The sequence below is a fragment of the Triticum urartu genome, chromosome 2A (assembly GCF_056163025.1).
Source record: "Triticum urartu cultivar PI428250 chromosome 2A, HENAU_Tu73, whole genome shotgun sequence".
NCBI lineage: Eukaryota > Viridiplantae > Streptophyta > Magnoliopsida > Poales > Poaceae > Triticum > Triticum urartu.
This window is the reverse complement of record NC_141874.1, coordinates 629,083,939-629,099,773: the sequence shown is the minus strand read 5'-3', so window position 1 is coordinate 629,099,773 and position 15,835 is coordinate 629,083,939. Positions and strand designations below refer to the sequence as shown.

The 15,835-nt window shown below is 44.6% G+C and overlaps 1 protein-coding gene across 1 annotated transcript; it reads left to right on the top strand.

Annotated features, from left to right (window-relative positions):
• Nucleotides 1-673: 673 nt before the first annotated feature.
• Nucleotides 674-2,838, top strand: LOC125529683 (beta-carotene 3-hydroxylase, chloroplastic). Its single transcript, XM_087544626.1, has 6 exons — nt 674-1,256; nt 1,399-1,458; nt 1,537-1,743; nt 1,853-1,978; nt 2,096-2,152; nt 2,301-2,838. Exons 1-6 carry the CDS (start codon nt 870-872, stop codon nt 2,373-2,375), a joined length of 912 nt encoding a protein of 303 aa, XP_087400752.1. The 5' UTR covers nt 674-869; the 3' UTR covers nt 2,376-2,838.
• Nucleotides 2,839-15,835: the final 12,997 nt, after the last annotated feature.

The following is a 15,835-nucleotide window of genomic DNA, read 5'->3' as shown; positions in this document are numbered from 1 at the left end:
AGAAACATGAGTGGAGTGCCAAATGGGCCACTGCATTTACACAGCCCAACGGGTTGCATTCACGCAGCGGCAGCCTTCATTTGTTTCGATCGTCGAGCGTATCTCACGACGGGGATGTGTTTGCTGAAAAGAAAAGAAAAAAATCTCACGATGGGGATACATCACATGCGATCAATTACCCAAACTCCTGCGATTCCCCATTAAATGCCTGATGCGTACAACATAAGTCCATGCCGTGTCAGGCAAAAGAGTTACGTGGACGGATCTCCGTCGAACAGCAGCCCTTCGTTCTGCACCGGCCGAAGCCGCCGCGCTGTCAATCTGCCATTCTCCGCTTCATTTTGCTCATACTTTTCTTCGGTTTCCCCCGGCGCACGTTTGAGTTTTTTGAACCCGTTCCATGGCGGCGAGACCCCGCGGGGCTCAGACCAAAGTATCCGATCGGACGGCGGGCGTCGCCGCGAGCTTTCGGTCCAGAGAAGAGAAGGGAAGCCGAGGCAGGAGCGTGTTCTGCCCTTGGCCACACAGTCCCCATCGGAGTAACCGAAGCGGCCTAGTAGTTCGAGCGATCTGGCGCGCGGTCTCGGCCGTTGGATCGAATCGGACGGCTCGCGGGGCGCCCACGGCGCACTTCGATTTCCCTACTTCTTCCTCCAGATTTCCAGTTTCCCTGCTACTTCTTCCTCCAGGTTTGCACACGCGTACGAAACCAATCCTCTCGGCGGCTTGACGTCTTTGCCTTGCTTCTTGATTGAGTCCAGTCACCTCTCTCCTCTTCCCCTTTGGAGCTCCCTCGCTCCGTCCCTGTCCATTTATAGCCTCCGAGAAAGTGCAGTGCGCCCAAGGGAGTGTACCGAGAGCCTCCCTCCATGGCCGCTGGTCTCTCGGGCTCCACCATGGCCAGCTTCGCCGTCAAGAACCCTCTGCTCGCCGCGGCCGCGCGCTTCCGGACGCTGCCTTCCCGCGCCGGCCGGCCTCTGCCGTTCTCCCCGTTCACGCGGACGGCGCGCAGGCGCGGGCAAGAGACCGTCACGTGCTTCGTCCCGCAGGAGGGCCAGGCGCCCGGCCCGGCTCCCGAGCCCGTGCCTTCGCTGGAGGAAGAGGCGGCGTCCGCGGCGGCGCGCCGCGTGGCGGAGAGGAAGGCGCGGAAGCAGTCCGAGAGGCGGACGTACCTGGTGGCCGCCGTCATGTCCAGCCTCGGGGTCACCTCCATGGCCATCGCCTCTGTCTACTACCGCTTCGCCTGGCAAATGGAGGTACGTGCCAGCCATTCGTTTTCGCTATCTTTCCTCGCTGCCGTTAGCGAGTGGCGACGCCGTAGCCGCCATTCTAGTGCGCGGACGGTTGGGCTTGACTGGCTGCCGTTGCTGAAACTGACATGCGCGCGCGCTCGTGCAGGGCGGCGAGGTGCCGATGACCGAGATGCTGGGCACGTTCGCGCTCTCCGTCGGCGCAGCGGTAAGCCAGCGGCACCTTGATAGAACTCTTGCTCGCCGGCGGCGAAGAACTCCAGGCTAAAATTCGGGCGTGATGCAGGTCGGGATGGAGTTCTGGGCGCAGTGGGCGCACAAGGCGCTGTGGCACGCGTCCCTGTGGCACATGCACGAGTCGCACCACCGGCCGCGCGACGGGCCCTTCGAGCTCAACGACGTCTTCGCCATCATCAACGCCGGGCCGGCCATCGCCCTCCTCGCCTACGGCTTCTTCCACCGCGGCCTCGTGCCCGGCCTCTGCTTCGGCGCGGTAAGCCATCCACTCCACTCGCAAACCCCTGCTCAGCCCAAACCACAGTGTCTCATCTGCCAGAACCATCCGATTAGGATCTGACTCGCCACGTGTCTGCTTCCTACAGGGCCTTGGGATTACGCTTTTCGGCATGGCATACATGTTCGTGCACGACGGCCTGGTCCACCGCCGGTTCCCCGTCGGCCCCATCGCGGACGTGCCCTACTTCCGGCGAGTGGCTGCCGCTCACAAGGTACGTACGGCGAGGCTAACGACCTCTTGCTCGTGGGTGCAGTAGCCAGTACGTGCCAACTTGGTGATTTTTCCTGAAATTTTTTGTGCTGATTATGTGGTGGTGGCTGCGTGGCAGATACACCACATGGACAAGTTCGAGGGGGTACCGTATGGGCTTTTCCTGGGACCCAAGGTGAGTGCGAGGCGCATGGCGCCTATCGTTTTGTCCTCTCGCGTGCTGTGCTGTGACCACTGACCCAAGTGACACAGTACGGGACAAGCACCCTGATCTTCCTTGTAAACCGTCCGTCTCAACGCGCCTCTGGTTGTGGTGAGTGCAGGAGCTGGAGGACGTTGGTGGCCTCGACGAGCTGGAGCAGGAGCTCGCCAGGATCAACCGGACTCGGAGCATCTGAAGGACTCTGGACATGGCGGCATACGCAGCTAGAAGAGCCTTGTGATCTCATCTAGCAGATGAACTACATTTCAAGATTTTTTGTTACTTTTTGGTGGTTGCTATTGATTTAATTGATGGTTCTGGAGAACGGGAGTCCAGAACCGGAAGGAAGCTAATGATCAGGCAGTGGTGGTGGTGTACTCCCCGTTACCCGGCTGCAGGGTGCGTGGTCGCGTGGATGTGTGCAAACAGTTCTAGGAAGAAGCACAGATGGTTCATGAGGCTGTGACATGATTTTATTCTTTTTCCTGCCTTCGAGGTCTCACCACGTCCATATTTTTGTTTTGTGGAGACCCAACTCCATGTCTTGCTCTTATATATGGCTAGAAACTACGCTTCTGTGTATAACAAGTAGAGAAGGTTGTGAACCACTTCAATGAAAGTAAAAGTTGGCGGTTGGCAAGAACGCTGGAGATTCAGTACTTTTCCATGTTTCCTCCTTTCTCCACCAGACAGAATGTCACACTATCTTTCTTTTTTGTGAGATAGAATGTCACACTATTGTTGTTGCTACTCATAGCATCTCTTCCAACTCTAGCCACTCCTGATTTCCTAAACACTGAGATGTACAAACATCACTGTTGATTTTGAAGAGAAGAACAAAATAATAATAATAATCAAAACTAACATTGGCCAGCCCATTCGCCATTGCAATCAAAATTAATAATCACCGCCCTTCCCCTCCCAAAGAAAAAAACGCGTCAACGGTGGAGGTCCATACCCCTTCATAATTAAGGAATAATTAAGTCAAGTCTATGTATATACCTGATAAAAATGGCAGGACTGTTTCTGCCCGTCCGTCGTGTGTTTTGTAGAAAACTTCCTGCCTTCTTTGATAATTAGCCCGCAGTCTATCTTTAAGTGACAGAAATTAAAAAGAAACTCCTTAATATTTGGGTTGATTAACCTACAATCCATCTAGAAAAAAAATGCTTTTTAACATATAATTTTTTAAACCCTAACTCTAGTTCTAACATGTTATATATGAAATTTGATTTAAAAATATGTAGAATCTGAATATGATGTTATTTTACCTGTTAACCGCTTAAAAAAATGCAATTTAAGGTGCAATATTAATTAATTGCGCATGATTCTTCGTTTTCGTACCCGTGCTGATCCGGATTGCAATTAGCACCTCAACAAAACCAGGTTGAAGACGAAAGGACCATCGATAACCATGCATGCACGCCTCGGCAAAATCACACAAGGGAAAAGAAAGCAGATTTTCGTCTTATGCTGAGAGAGAGACGCCTTAGGATTGACCAGATTCAAACACGTTGTATTTATGTGAGCACTGAGAACACCGTCAACGAGGGTGGAAAGGAGGATATGCGTCAACACATATGGGATCCCATGTTGAAATAAAGGACATTGACCTATTGGGCTCTTGAGTCATGGTTATTGGGTTAGAGACGCGTGGTATTTTTTCTTCCATTGCAACGCATGGGCTTTTTTGCTACTACCTACTAATAAAAGAAAGATTGTTTCTTCCTAGCCGTTGTGCATTTTGCAAAAACCCTCATGATGTTTTTGATAATCAACACACGGTCTAGTTTTAAGTCAAATGAGGAAAATATTTCACTTTTGCAAAGAACCCCATGTTGTATTTTGTAACCAACCTGTAGTCCAGTTTTAAGTGAAAGCAGGTAAATGTTTCACTTTTTATAGGGAACACCTTGATATTTGGGTTAATCAACCTACAATCCATATCAAATGATGTTTTAAAATATCCATATCTTTTAGACGCTAACTCTAGATTTAACTTGTCATATATGGAATTTGATTAGAGAAATATGCAGAATATGAATATGATGTTATTTAACTTGTTAAGCATCTTTAAATGCTATTTAAGGTGCAACCTTAATGAATAGTGCATGACCCATCTTTCTTTTGTACCAGTGCCAATCCAGATAAAAAATGAACACCTCATCAAAAACCAGATTGGAGACGAAAGAAACAATCTATAAGCACGCATGCACGCCTCGCCAAAACCTCGTAGGAAAAAACGCAGATTTATCATCTTATGCCGAGAGAGAGACATGTTAGAATTGACCAGATTCAAACGTGTTGTGATCGTGTGAGCATTGAGGCCACTATCAGTGAGGGTGGAAAAAAGGAGGATAAACGACAACGCATATGGGATTCCATGCATTGAAATAAAGGACGTGAACTTATTGGGGGTCTTGAGTCATGGTTATTGGGTTCGGGGCATGTGGTATTTTTTTCTCCCGTTACAATGCGCGAGATCTTTTGCTAGTAAAGATAAATATTGCTTTTGAAAACATAGGTGATACATTAGATATCCATTTGAATTCTGAATAGTATGTGTGTATTTTTTTATATTATTTTTCAACAGCTCTTAGCTCTTAATAGATTGTGGCTTCATGATCTTGTGTTTGGGAAACGAGCCTAAAAAACACAATTGAAAGAGGCATTTAATCATGCATGTTTGGGGATGAGAGGATGGAGATATGCATGTGTGGGAATAGGAGCCGAGAAACTAAGGGGGTGTTTGGTTTCAGGGACTTTTTTGTGTTGGGACTAGAAAAAGTCCCTAGCAAACCAAACATGGTGGGACTTTTTTGGGACTTTTTGCTAAAAGTCCTTAGAAGCACCTTCTTGAGAGTCTTTTTCAAAAAGTCCTAGGGACTAGAAAAAGTCTTAGGACTAGAGAACCAAACACCACCTAAAAGAGAATGCATGCACGAGCGCAGGATGGGGGGATGCGCTGCGAGGAATATTAATTACAACCGCGACTAATACTCTTGGAATATCTTATTTACATTAGGCACCCTATGCACCCGTATGAATGAAGTACTAAAGGTTAATGTGCATGCTTAATTAGTTTAATTATTACTTCGGAACTTCTTAAGAAAGTCCATATCAAAGTCTAGTGTACAAATTATGAAACAAACTATAGTTCTAGGTTCAGATCGGAGCAAGCACCATAGATCAAGGTTAAGGATGTGTTTATTTAGCTAATGAAAATATTCTTTTACCCTTGGTTTCTATACTTCACCACATTTGTTTTCTTGTTATATTTTATCATTTTGGGAAGCTGCTACTTGTGAGCTGCGTTGGGATTTTCCCCGAAGATGATGGGAGATACAATACAGTAGAAATAAGTATTTCTCTCAATGAGAACCATGGTTTATCGAACAAATAGGAGAATCATGCAAAGCCTCGTGAACAGCACCTGCACACACAAAAATCAAATACTTGCACCCAACACGGGCAAGAGGGTTGTCAATCCCCCTAAACTCATTACTTGCAAGGATCAAATCTTGTATAGGTAGATAGATAAATTACAAAATAAAATAAAGTAAAGAAAATTGCAGCAAAGTATTTTTAGTTTTTATAATATAATTAAAGTGGACCCGGGGCTATAGTTTTCACTAGAGGCTTCTTTCTCGAACACATGCCATGCGGTGGGTGAACAAATTACTGTTAGACAATTGATAGAAAAGCGCATAGTTATGACGTATTCACGGCAATGATCATGTATATAGGCATCACGTCCGAGACAAGTAGACCGATTCCTGCCTGCATCTACTACTATTACGCCACCAACCGACTGCTATCCAGCATGCATCTATGGTATTAAGGTCATAAAAATGGAGTAACGCCTTAAGCAAGATGACATGATGTAGACAAAGTAAACCCAATCAATATGAATAAACCCCCATCGTTTTACCATTAATGGCAACAATACAAATATGTGTCTTGTCCCCTACTATGTCACTGGGATATAGAGCACCGCAAGATTTAACCCATTACAAAACACAAGTCTCACTGAAGATAAATCAATCTAGTTGGCCAAACCAAACGATTAGATCGGAAAGAAATACAAAGCTATAACAATATGCATAATAAAGTTCAAAAAAACTCAATTACTTTCAATGAATATTCCAATCATTAACCCACACTTCATCGGATCCTAACAAACACACCGCAAAAGAAGATTACATCGGATAGAAATGCAAGGAGATCGAGGAGAACATTGTATTGAAGATCAAAGAGAGAGAGAGAAGAAGCCATCTAGCTACTAGTTATGGACCCGTAGGTCTGTGGTGAACTACTCACGCATCATCGGAAGTCCTTTGTGATCGATTCCCCTTCTGGCAAAGTACAAGAAAATGCCTCCAAATGGGACCGTGGAAGAACATAAGCTTGCGGTGGCCGAAAAAGTGTCCGGATAGCTCTCTGTTGGTTTGAGAATATTTGAGAATTTACAGAGGTGGAATTAGGTCAAGGGATGCTATGTGGGGCTCATGAGCTCAGGGGCGCGCCTACCACCCTGGGGCGCGCCCTGGGGCTCGTGGCTCACACATAAATCTTCTGGCCTCCTCCTGAACCTTCTAGAGTCCCTTCTGGTCCATAAAAAATCATCGTAAAGTTTCATATCATTTGGACTTCGTTTGATATCGATTATCTGAAAAGCCAAAAACAAGCAAAAGAAGGAACTAGAACTAGGCACCAGGTTAATAGGTTAGTCCCAAAAATGATATAAGACAACATATAAAGCATTCAAGATTGATAATATAATAGCATGAAACAATAAAAATTGTAGATACGTTGGAGACATATCATAAGTATATTTTCACTTCTTACTTATATAATTATCTATCAGTTGTGATAAATTACCTATGTAAAAGAATCTCAGACATGTTGCTATATAATACTACTAAGCAGCTCGAGAATTATGTCTTCTATAAATAGGAAACTATCTCAAGTTCGTAACCCCGATTTTCAACTTCATGGGATTGGTGATCGCCATTACACATGGACGGTGATGCCGAAGATTGGCTTGACTTTCTGCATTTTATGGAGCAATCTTCGGTTTCACCGTGCATGTGTAAGATGCACCATTGGACACAAGCAATGAGGGTTCTTTGCTCATCGGCTTCTCCATTACCGGGGAACCATGTTGATGTAAGGGGGGCGCTGCCCCCCAAATCAGAGTCTAGTATATGAAGTCTAAAATAATTTATGGTTCTAGTTTAAAGTCCGAGCAAGCACTATAGATCAAGATTAAGGATGTGTTTATTTAGCTAATGACAATATTCTTTAACTCTTTTGATCCCATACTTCATTGCATTTACTTTATTTGTATATTTAATTCTTTTGGGATCTATCGGTTATGCTAAATTACTTTATGTAAAAGAATAGTAAACAATGTTGCTTTTTAGTTACTACTATGAAGCAACTAGAGAATTATGTCTTCTATAAACAGGAAACGATCTCAAGTTCGTGAGCGAGATTTTTAACGACGTCGTCGCTAGAACGGTGGGCTTCAGGATGCTGTTTTCCTTCTTGGGGCTAGCACTATCGTCATCCCTCATGCATAGCGCTTCGAGATGAAGGTGTCGTGTCTCACTACAGATGATGTGACACATCTATACACAATGGTAGGTGTGGGTTTGGTGATGGCCATTATGCGGTTCCTTACATTACTGCTCGGCGACGCAGGAAAGGAGGAGACAACAGTTACGGTAAAGCAGTGCTTGTGATGCGCCGAGTGTGCATAATCATTGTTGTTGTGTTCTAGGTAGGCTTGATTGTCTAGGTTTTCTGGAGCCATCCATACGGTTTCACTGCACATGGGTAAGATGCATTGTTGGCCACAAGCAATGAGGGTTCATTGCTCATGGATATATCGTCCACTTGTAGAGCTGTGTTGATGTTAGCGCCCCCCCCCCCCCCGGCGCAATTTTTTAGTACCTCCGCCACTGACCTCCTCATGCTTGAGCACTGCTGATCGAAGATTACCAAGTAATGTTTGTAAAACTTTTCTTCTAATCTAATTTGGATAGTGTCCGTTGTACCGCATAACAATTATAGTTTGTTCTCTGTGTAGGAGATGTGCATGGATTTCTCTAGTCTAAACCTACTGAAACTCGCATGGCCCATTTGAATCAGTATACGTCGTACACTTAATAACTGGCAATCTTATTCCCCTTTCCTTTCCTCTTCCTCCATCGTCCTATCATGGGTGTCGCGGTAATCTTGAGATTCTTCGTGCATGTGTATGTTCTTGCTACCATATGGTGATGAGTTAATCAGGTGAAAAAACGGATAGTGGTAAAACAAAATTTATCATGGTGTCAGGTTCGTATATCACATCTCAACTGAAGCTCATTACAAGCACACACAACTCGTATGCATTCAAATAGAATTACTAGAGCAGGTGCGTTGTTGGTCGGAGAGCAAGCACCCACCGCTAATATGGACTAGGCATGGTGGTTGTGTCATACATCAGGCACCACAGATCGGACACACTTTAGCTAGCCCTGACTATTTCCACCCAAAGCTAGCTGCCGAAGCTAGTCCATCGTTGAAATTAAGTTCAAAATCACTTTGGCGATACCCAAACTTGCCAAATTGAGATGAGCATAGTGGTAATTGTCGCCTCTAAAAATTGAGCTCGATAAGCTAAAGCAACGTTCTATTCTCCCAAAGGAAAGACCTTCCATCTAATTGTGTCTAGGATCTCAAGCCAATAAATTGGATCCAAGGTTGCCGAGCAGGGACTTGCTGACATTCTAATCCCCACTCCCTCCTAGGTTTTAGATGGCGTCAGAGGTGTGATGTCCTTTGGCCTGAGCTCATTTCGCAAAGGATAGTCCTAGATATGTGGTCTTTGCCCATCATCGATGTTGATCACAGTGGAGGCATAAAAGATGTCCACATCTATCTTGTCACATGGATTTCCAATGTCCACCTAAGTTGTCATGGGCTCAGTCCATCAAACCAAGGCCACCTCAATCTAAGCACTCTCCCACAAAAATTAGTGTCAGGGGTCATCAATCGTCTTAGGACAACGGTACGTCAGCAAACAACCTCCTAGTTAACCTTGCATTTCATCAACAAAAATTGTCATGAATGTTTTGACTTTTCATAAAGGAGCTTTATGTGGGTGAGACCAGTGTGTTCATATGTGAGGCAAGGCATGAGGGAATCATCTTGGTGGCAATCTTAGAGATGTCATAGATCAAGCTAATGGGGCGTTAGTCAGAGACGCCCTCTAGCCCCTCTTTCTTTGGGAGAAACACAACATTCGCTGAATTAAGGTAGCGAAAATTCTCAAAGTAAAGGTTCCCAAATAAGTTGATGATGTGCACAATGTTGGTCTTGATAATAGCCCACATTTATGTGAAGAAACCCCCAATTGAACCATCAAGCCATTGCCTTGCCTCGGGGCATTTGGTGATCACATTTAGGACCTGCCGTTAATATAAAGCCTCTTTCAATGCGCATGTGCTTAGATGAGGTGCTAAGCGCATTAAAGAGTTTAGTAACTAAAGTCCCCAATGCATAGGTGTTTGACTTGTTGTTGTCAAGCTCCCTTCATTTAATGATTTATACGAGTAAACACTTTCATGCATTGGTGAACTTTCTTCATATAAGTGTTTTGCCCACGTTCATGTGGCTTACAATGTTTCTTCCTGTGGTCATCAAAGTGCTTCCCCCTCCCTCTTTAATTGCTTTACCATGTTATTTTTTTTATGTGTGTGGCATGCTAAGCATCTATACATCGTGGACCACTGGGAGGGTCTGCCAACTATAGTGTGCCATGATATTTTGGACGCGGCCTATCATTGTTAATTCGTTTCAAGGATGACATGCACATATATACGCATTGGAAGCCGTTTACTCGATTTGCTAATTGCAACCACATACTCACGCACAGTGCAAAAACGTAAGAACACAGGAATAAAAAAGCACAAACTAGAAGGAAGATTTCCACATGGTATGGAAAATATGAACTCACCGAACATGATACATTTTCTTGGGTGGACATCACAACTTATATAGTACAGTACTCCAAGTGACTCGATGTTTTACTTCTGCAAATTAAAATCAAGAAATTAAGGCCTATATTGATGTAAGATGATTATGGATCAGAGCATTTCCTCACATTTCCATATAATCATCCATAGCCTGAGAGTGAGAGACGCCATGCACCTCCCCATGCTCGGTCCATTTTCCCCACTACAAGCAACCCAACAATAATACGTATATACGTGCATTTGATTTATCTTATCCAGTCCATGCCGCAGCCACGAAGAGGACGAACGTGGCGGGAACACTTCAGCGGCAGAACACGCACGCACATCACTTGATCATTCAAACCGACCGAACACCAATCTCCTCACGCCGCAACACTAAAGAAACAACCCATCCCCAAGCCCGCTCGATCGGCTCATGCGTGCGCCACTGCGTGCGTCAAATGCATTATCACAGCCCAGCACGACGACACGTCGACACTTAGCCGCCAGTAAAGGCTTATTAAAATGCACCGCGCTGGCTCTAAACAAGAGTGTCCCTTTAGATTGTGAGAGTAGTATCAATAAACATAACGTGCATGCGGCGTCAGCACTTAGCTCCGACATCGTATGAAATAGTTACGTTGCTATCGCCACGATTGCTCGGCGACATCAAATCCTCATATACTAACTGTGAAGATAGATTAAGCGTATGCCTAGTAGAGACGCATTGCGTGTTAATATATAGGGCAAAGCCTGGTTGTTACAGAGAGGATTTTACATCACGGCGTGGATTGATCTCCAAGACTCAATCTCAACAGCCTAACTAACGGCCTATACAATCTATCATGTGGTTTATACACCACTACATGTGTTACATGTTTAACACTCCCTATCAATCACAACTAGCCAAGTTGAGATTGTGTCTAAAGCATTCAAGTTGTCTTAAAGAAAGAGGCTTGGTAAACCCGTTTGCAACTTGATCATCAGTAGATATAAACCTGATATTTAGCAGCTTGTTGGCTACCCTTTCTCAAACAAAGTGATAGTCAATCTCGATATGCTTGGTCCTCGCATAAAAGATAGGATTAGCTGAAAAGTACGCAAGCTTCAAAATATCAGATATCGGGTTTGTATCGGTTTGGCTTCGACATATCGGATGTCGGATATCGGGTGATATATCGGACGATATGTAGATATATCGGAGAAAACATGTCCAGTTTTTTTCATTATTCTTGTTCAAGACATGTATTTTTAGTAAAACAAAATGTATGATGTCAATGCTTCAACATAACATGTTTAGATTCCTAGTTTATTAACTTGTTGATTAAGAAAGTATTAAGGTAATATTCACAAAATCTTACTCTATGATTAAAAAAATACGATATGTATGCACTTGTTCGAAACATTGTGCATGACTTTGATAATATATGCTGAAGTTGTAAGTGCATAATCTTTTTCCACTGTTATTTAATAAAGAACTATTGTTATCTACGTATCGTGCTATGTCGGTGGACATATCGGGCTAGATATCGGCCATATCAGTTGATATTTTGGTCCATATCGGGTGATATGTTTAAAAATGATATTTACAAAATGATATGTTATGTATATATCGATAGAGCCTCAAAAGTGATATATCGGCCTTTATATCGGTCATATCGGCCTTGATTTAAAAGCTTGAAAGTACGTAGCACCAAGATTATCACACCAAAGTGATGTTGCCTGAGGATGCCAAATACCCAGTTCAATAAGCATATTTTGTACCCAGATAACTTCTGCAGTAGCATTTGTTAGGGATTTATATTCTGCTTCTGTGCTGAATCTAGACACAGTAGCTTGCTTGCGAGCACTCCATGAGATTAAGTTACTACCCAGAAAAACTGCAAATCTCCTGTTGATCTCCTATCATCAGGACATCCTGCCCAGTCTGTATCTGAAAAAGCACTTACAAGCATGGAGTCTGACTTCCCAAGTTTAAGACCATGATTGCGTGTTGCTTGCAGATATCTAAGTATTCTTTTTACCGCTGTAAAGTGCACACTAGTAGGAGCATGCAAGAACTGACAAACTTTGTTAACAGAGTATGAAATATCTGGCATAGTCAGTGTCAAATACTGCAAAGCCCCTACAATGCTTCTGTACTTGGTGGAGTCCTCTACGCCAAGCACCTCTCCGTCATGAAGAGACAATTTTTCAGAGGTAGATATAGATGTAGATGATGGCTTACATCCTTTCATGCCTACTCTCTGAAGTATATCCTGAATATATTTTTCCTGTGACAATAAAATTCCATTTGGTACACTTTTTACCTCAATCCCAAGGAAATAGTGAAGATTGCCTAAATCCTTGAGGCAAATTCCATGCGCAGATCCTTGAGAAGAGCTTCAACTGCTGTGGATGATGAGCTTGTGACAACAATATCATCAACATAGATAAGCATAAAAATAGCGATGCCATTGTGATGATAAAAGAACAATGAGGTGTCCCCCCTGAAAGGAACAAAGCCAAGAGATTGTAACTTTGAGGATAGCCAAGAGTACCAAGCTCTAGGTGCTTGCTTTAGACCATACAAAGCCTTGTCAAGTTTGCAAACATGTTGCCTGAACTTCGGATGTTCATACCCAGGAGGTTGCTTCATAAAGACTTCCTTTTTCAGAACACCATGCAAGAACGCGTTCTTTACATCTAACTGTCGCATACACCAATTTCAAGATACTGCAACTGAGAGAATTAATCTAATGGTGGCAGCTTTCACTACAGGACGATAAGTGTCCTCGTAGTCAATTCCATACCTCTGATTAAATCCCTTGGCAACCAGACGCGCCTTATACCTGTCAATACTCCCATCTGACTTTCTTTTTACCTTAAATACCCACTTGCAGTCAATCACATTTCTACCCTTGGCAGGAGGAACCAAGTGCCAGGTTTTGTTTTTCATGAGAGCAGCATATTCTTCGTCCATAACATCCTTCCACTTTGAGTCACCGAGTGCTTCTCCTAGATTTTTCGGTTCACCTGTAGCACAAAAAGATCCCCAACGAATGCAACCATCCTTATAATGTTTAGGTTGAGAAATACCACTTTGTGACCTGGTGTGTGCTTGCACAGGAGGAGGCGGAGGAGGCTGAGCCATCTGTTGCTGAAGACGACTGGATGAAGAAGACACAGGGGAGGAACTAGCCGCAGAGGATCCCCCATGCAACTCCTGTAGCGGATCCGATACTGCATGTAGTGATCCATCGAGCGCAGGATCCACCTCCTCTCCAGAAGCGCCAGGTGGCGAGTCCTGGCTGGGCTGCAGCGCACCACCGCCCAGCCTTATCACGACGTCAGACCCACGTGCGGGTGTCGCGCCTGGCTCCGCCCGCTAATGGGCTGAGGGAGGCCGACCAGGCCCATGTGCGGGGGACCTGCCTGATGCACCTGACGCTGGCGTAGATCCCATCGGGGATCCGCCTGTCGAACCTGCGACGCGGGATCCCGAGACGATACTCCTGCCAGGATCAGCGCCAGGATCGCTTCCCGGATCATCTACGCTAGTTTCGTCCGTGTAACCTGTTTCCTGCATAAAATCAAAGGAATTTTCGCCTATTCCTTTGCCAGCTTCCTGCATGCTGATACGTCTCCAACGTATCTATAATTTTTGATTGTTCCATGCTATTATATATTTTGTTTTGGATGTTTAATGGGCTTATTTATACACTTTTATATTATTTTTGGGACTAACCTATTAACCGGAGGCCCAGCCCAAATTGCTGTTTTTTGCCTATTTCAGTGTTTCGCAGAAAAAGAATATCAAATGGACTCCAGACGGAATGAAACCTTCGGGAGCGTGATTTTTGGAACAAACGTGATCTAGAGGACTTGGAGTGGACGTCAAGCAATCAACGAGGAGGCCACGAGGCAGGGGGCGCGCCTACCCCCTGGGCACGCCCTCCACCCTCGTGGGCCCCTTGTGGCTCCACCGACCTACATCTTCCTCCTATATATACCTACGTACCCTGAAAACATCAGAGAGCACCACGAAAACCTAATTCCACCGCCGCAACCTTCTGTACCCGTGAGATCCCATCTCGGGGCCTTTTCCGGCGCTCCGCCGAAGGGGGCATTGCTACCTCTTGAGCACTGCGTTGGATTTCCCCGAAGATGAAAGGATGATGCAGCAAAGTAGTGTAAGTATTTCCCTCAGTTTTTTAGAACCAAGGTATCAATCCAGTAGGAGGTTGCGCGCGCGTCCCTAGTAGCTGCACAAAACAAATAACTCCTCGCAACCAACGCGATAAGGGGTTGTCAATCCCTTCACGGTCACTTACGAGAGTGAGATCTGATGGATATGATAAGATAATATTTTTGGTATTTTTGTGATAAAGATGCAAAGTAAAATAAAGGCAAAGTAAAAGCAAAGGAAATAACTAAGTATTGGAAGATTAATATGATGAAGATAGACCCGGGGGCCATAGGTTTCACTAGTGGCTTCTCTCGAGAGCATAAGTATTTTACGGTGGGTGAACAAATTACTGTTGAGCAATTGACACAATTGAGCATAGTTATGAGAATATCTAGGTATGATCATGTATATAGGCATCACGTCCAAGACAAGTAGACCGACTCCTTCCTGCATCTACTACTATTACTCCACTCATCGACCGCTATCCAGCATGCATCTAGAGTATTAAGTTCATGAAAATAGAGTAACGCCTTAAGCAAGATGACATGATGTAGAGGGATAAATTCATGCAATATGATAAAAACCCCATCTTGTTATCCCCGATGACAACAATACAATACGTGCCTTGCTGCCCCTACTGTCACAGGGAAAGGACACCACAAGATTGAACCCAAAGCTAAGCACTTCTCCCATTGCAAGAAAGATCAATCTAGTAGGCCAAACCAAACTGATAATTCGAAGAGACTTGCAAAGATAACCAATCATACATAAAAGAATTCAAAGAAGATTCAAATATTGTTCATAGATAATATTGATCATAAACCCACAATTCATCGGTCTCAACAAACACACGGCAAAAAGAGATTACATCGAATAGATCTCCACAAGAGAGGGAGAGAACATTGTATTGAGATCCAAAAAGAGAGAAGAAGCCATCTAGCTAATAACTATGGACCCGAAGGTTTGAGGTAAACTACTCGCACTTCATCGGAGAGGCTATGGTGTTGATGTAGAAGCCCTCCGTGATGGATACCCCCTCCGGTGGAGCTCCGAAATAGGCCCCAAGATGAGATCTCGTGGATACAGAAAGTTACGACGGTGGAATTAGGGTTTTGGCTCCGTATCTGATCGTTTGGGAGTCAGTAGGTATATATAGGAGGAAGGAGTACGTCGGTGGAGCAACAGGGGGCCCACGAGGGTGGAGGGCGCGCCTGGGGGTGTAGGCGCGCCCCCTACCTCGTGGCCTCCTCCTTTGTTTCTTGACGTAGGGTCCAAGTCTCCTGGATCATGTTTGGTGAGAAAATCACGTTCCCGAAGGTTTCGTTCCGTTTGGACTCCGTTTGATATTCCTTTTCTTCGAAACCCTAAAATAGGCAAAAAAAAACAACAATTCTGGGCTGGGCCTCCGGTTAATAGGTTAGTCCCAAAAATAATATAAAAAGTGGATAATAAAGCCCAATAATGTCCAAAACAGTAGATAAT

Excerpts from the sequence above, each read along its gene's own strand:
- LOC125529683 (XM_087544626.1), top strand. The coding sequence starts at position 870 with ATGGCCGCTGGTCTCTCGGGCTCCACCATGGCCAGCTTCGCCGTCAAG. Across the intron at positions 1,459-1,536 it reads CGCTCTCCGTCGGCGCAGCG|GTCGGGATGGAGTTCTGGGC; the intron begins GTAAGCCAGCGG and ends GGCGTGATGCAG. Across the intron at positions 1,979-2,095 it reads GAGTGGCTGCCGCTCACAAG|ATACACCACATGGACAAGTT; the intron begins GTACGTACGGCG and ends GCTGCGTGGCAG.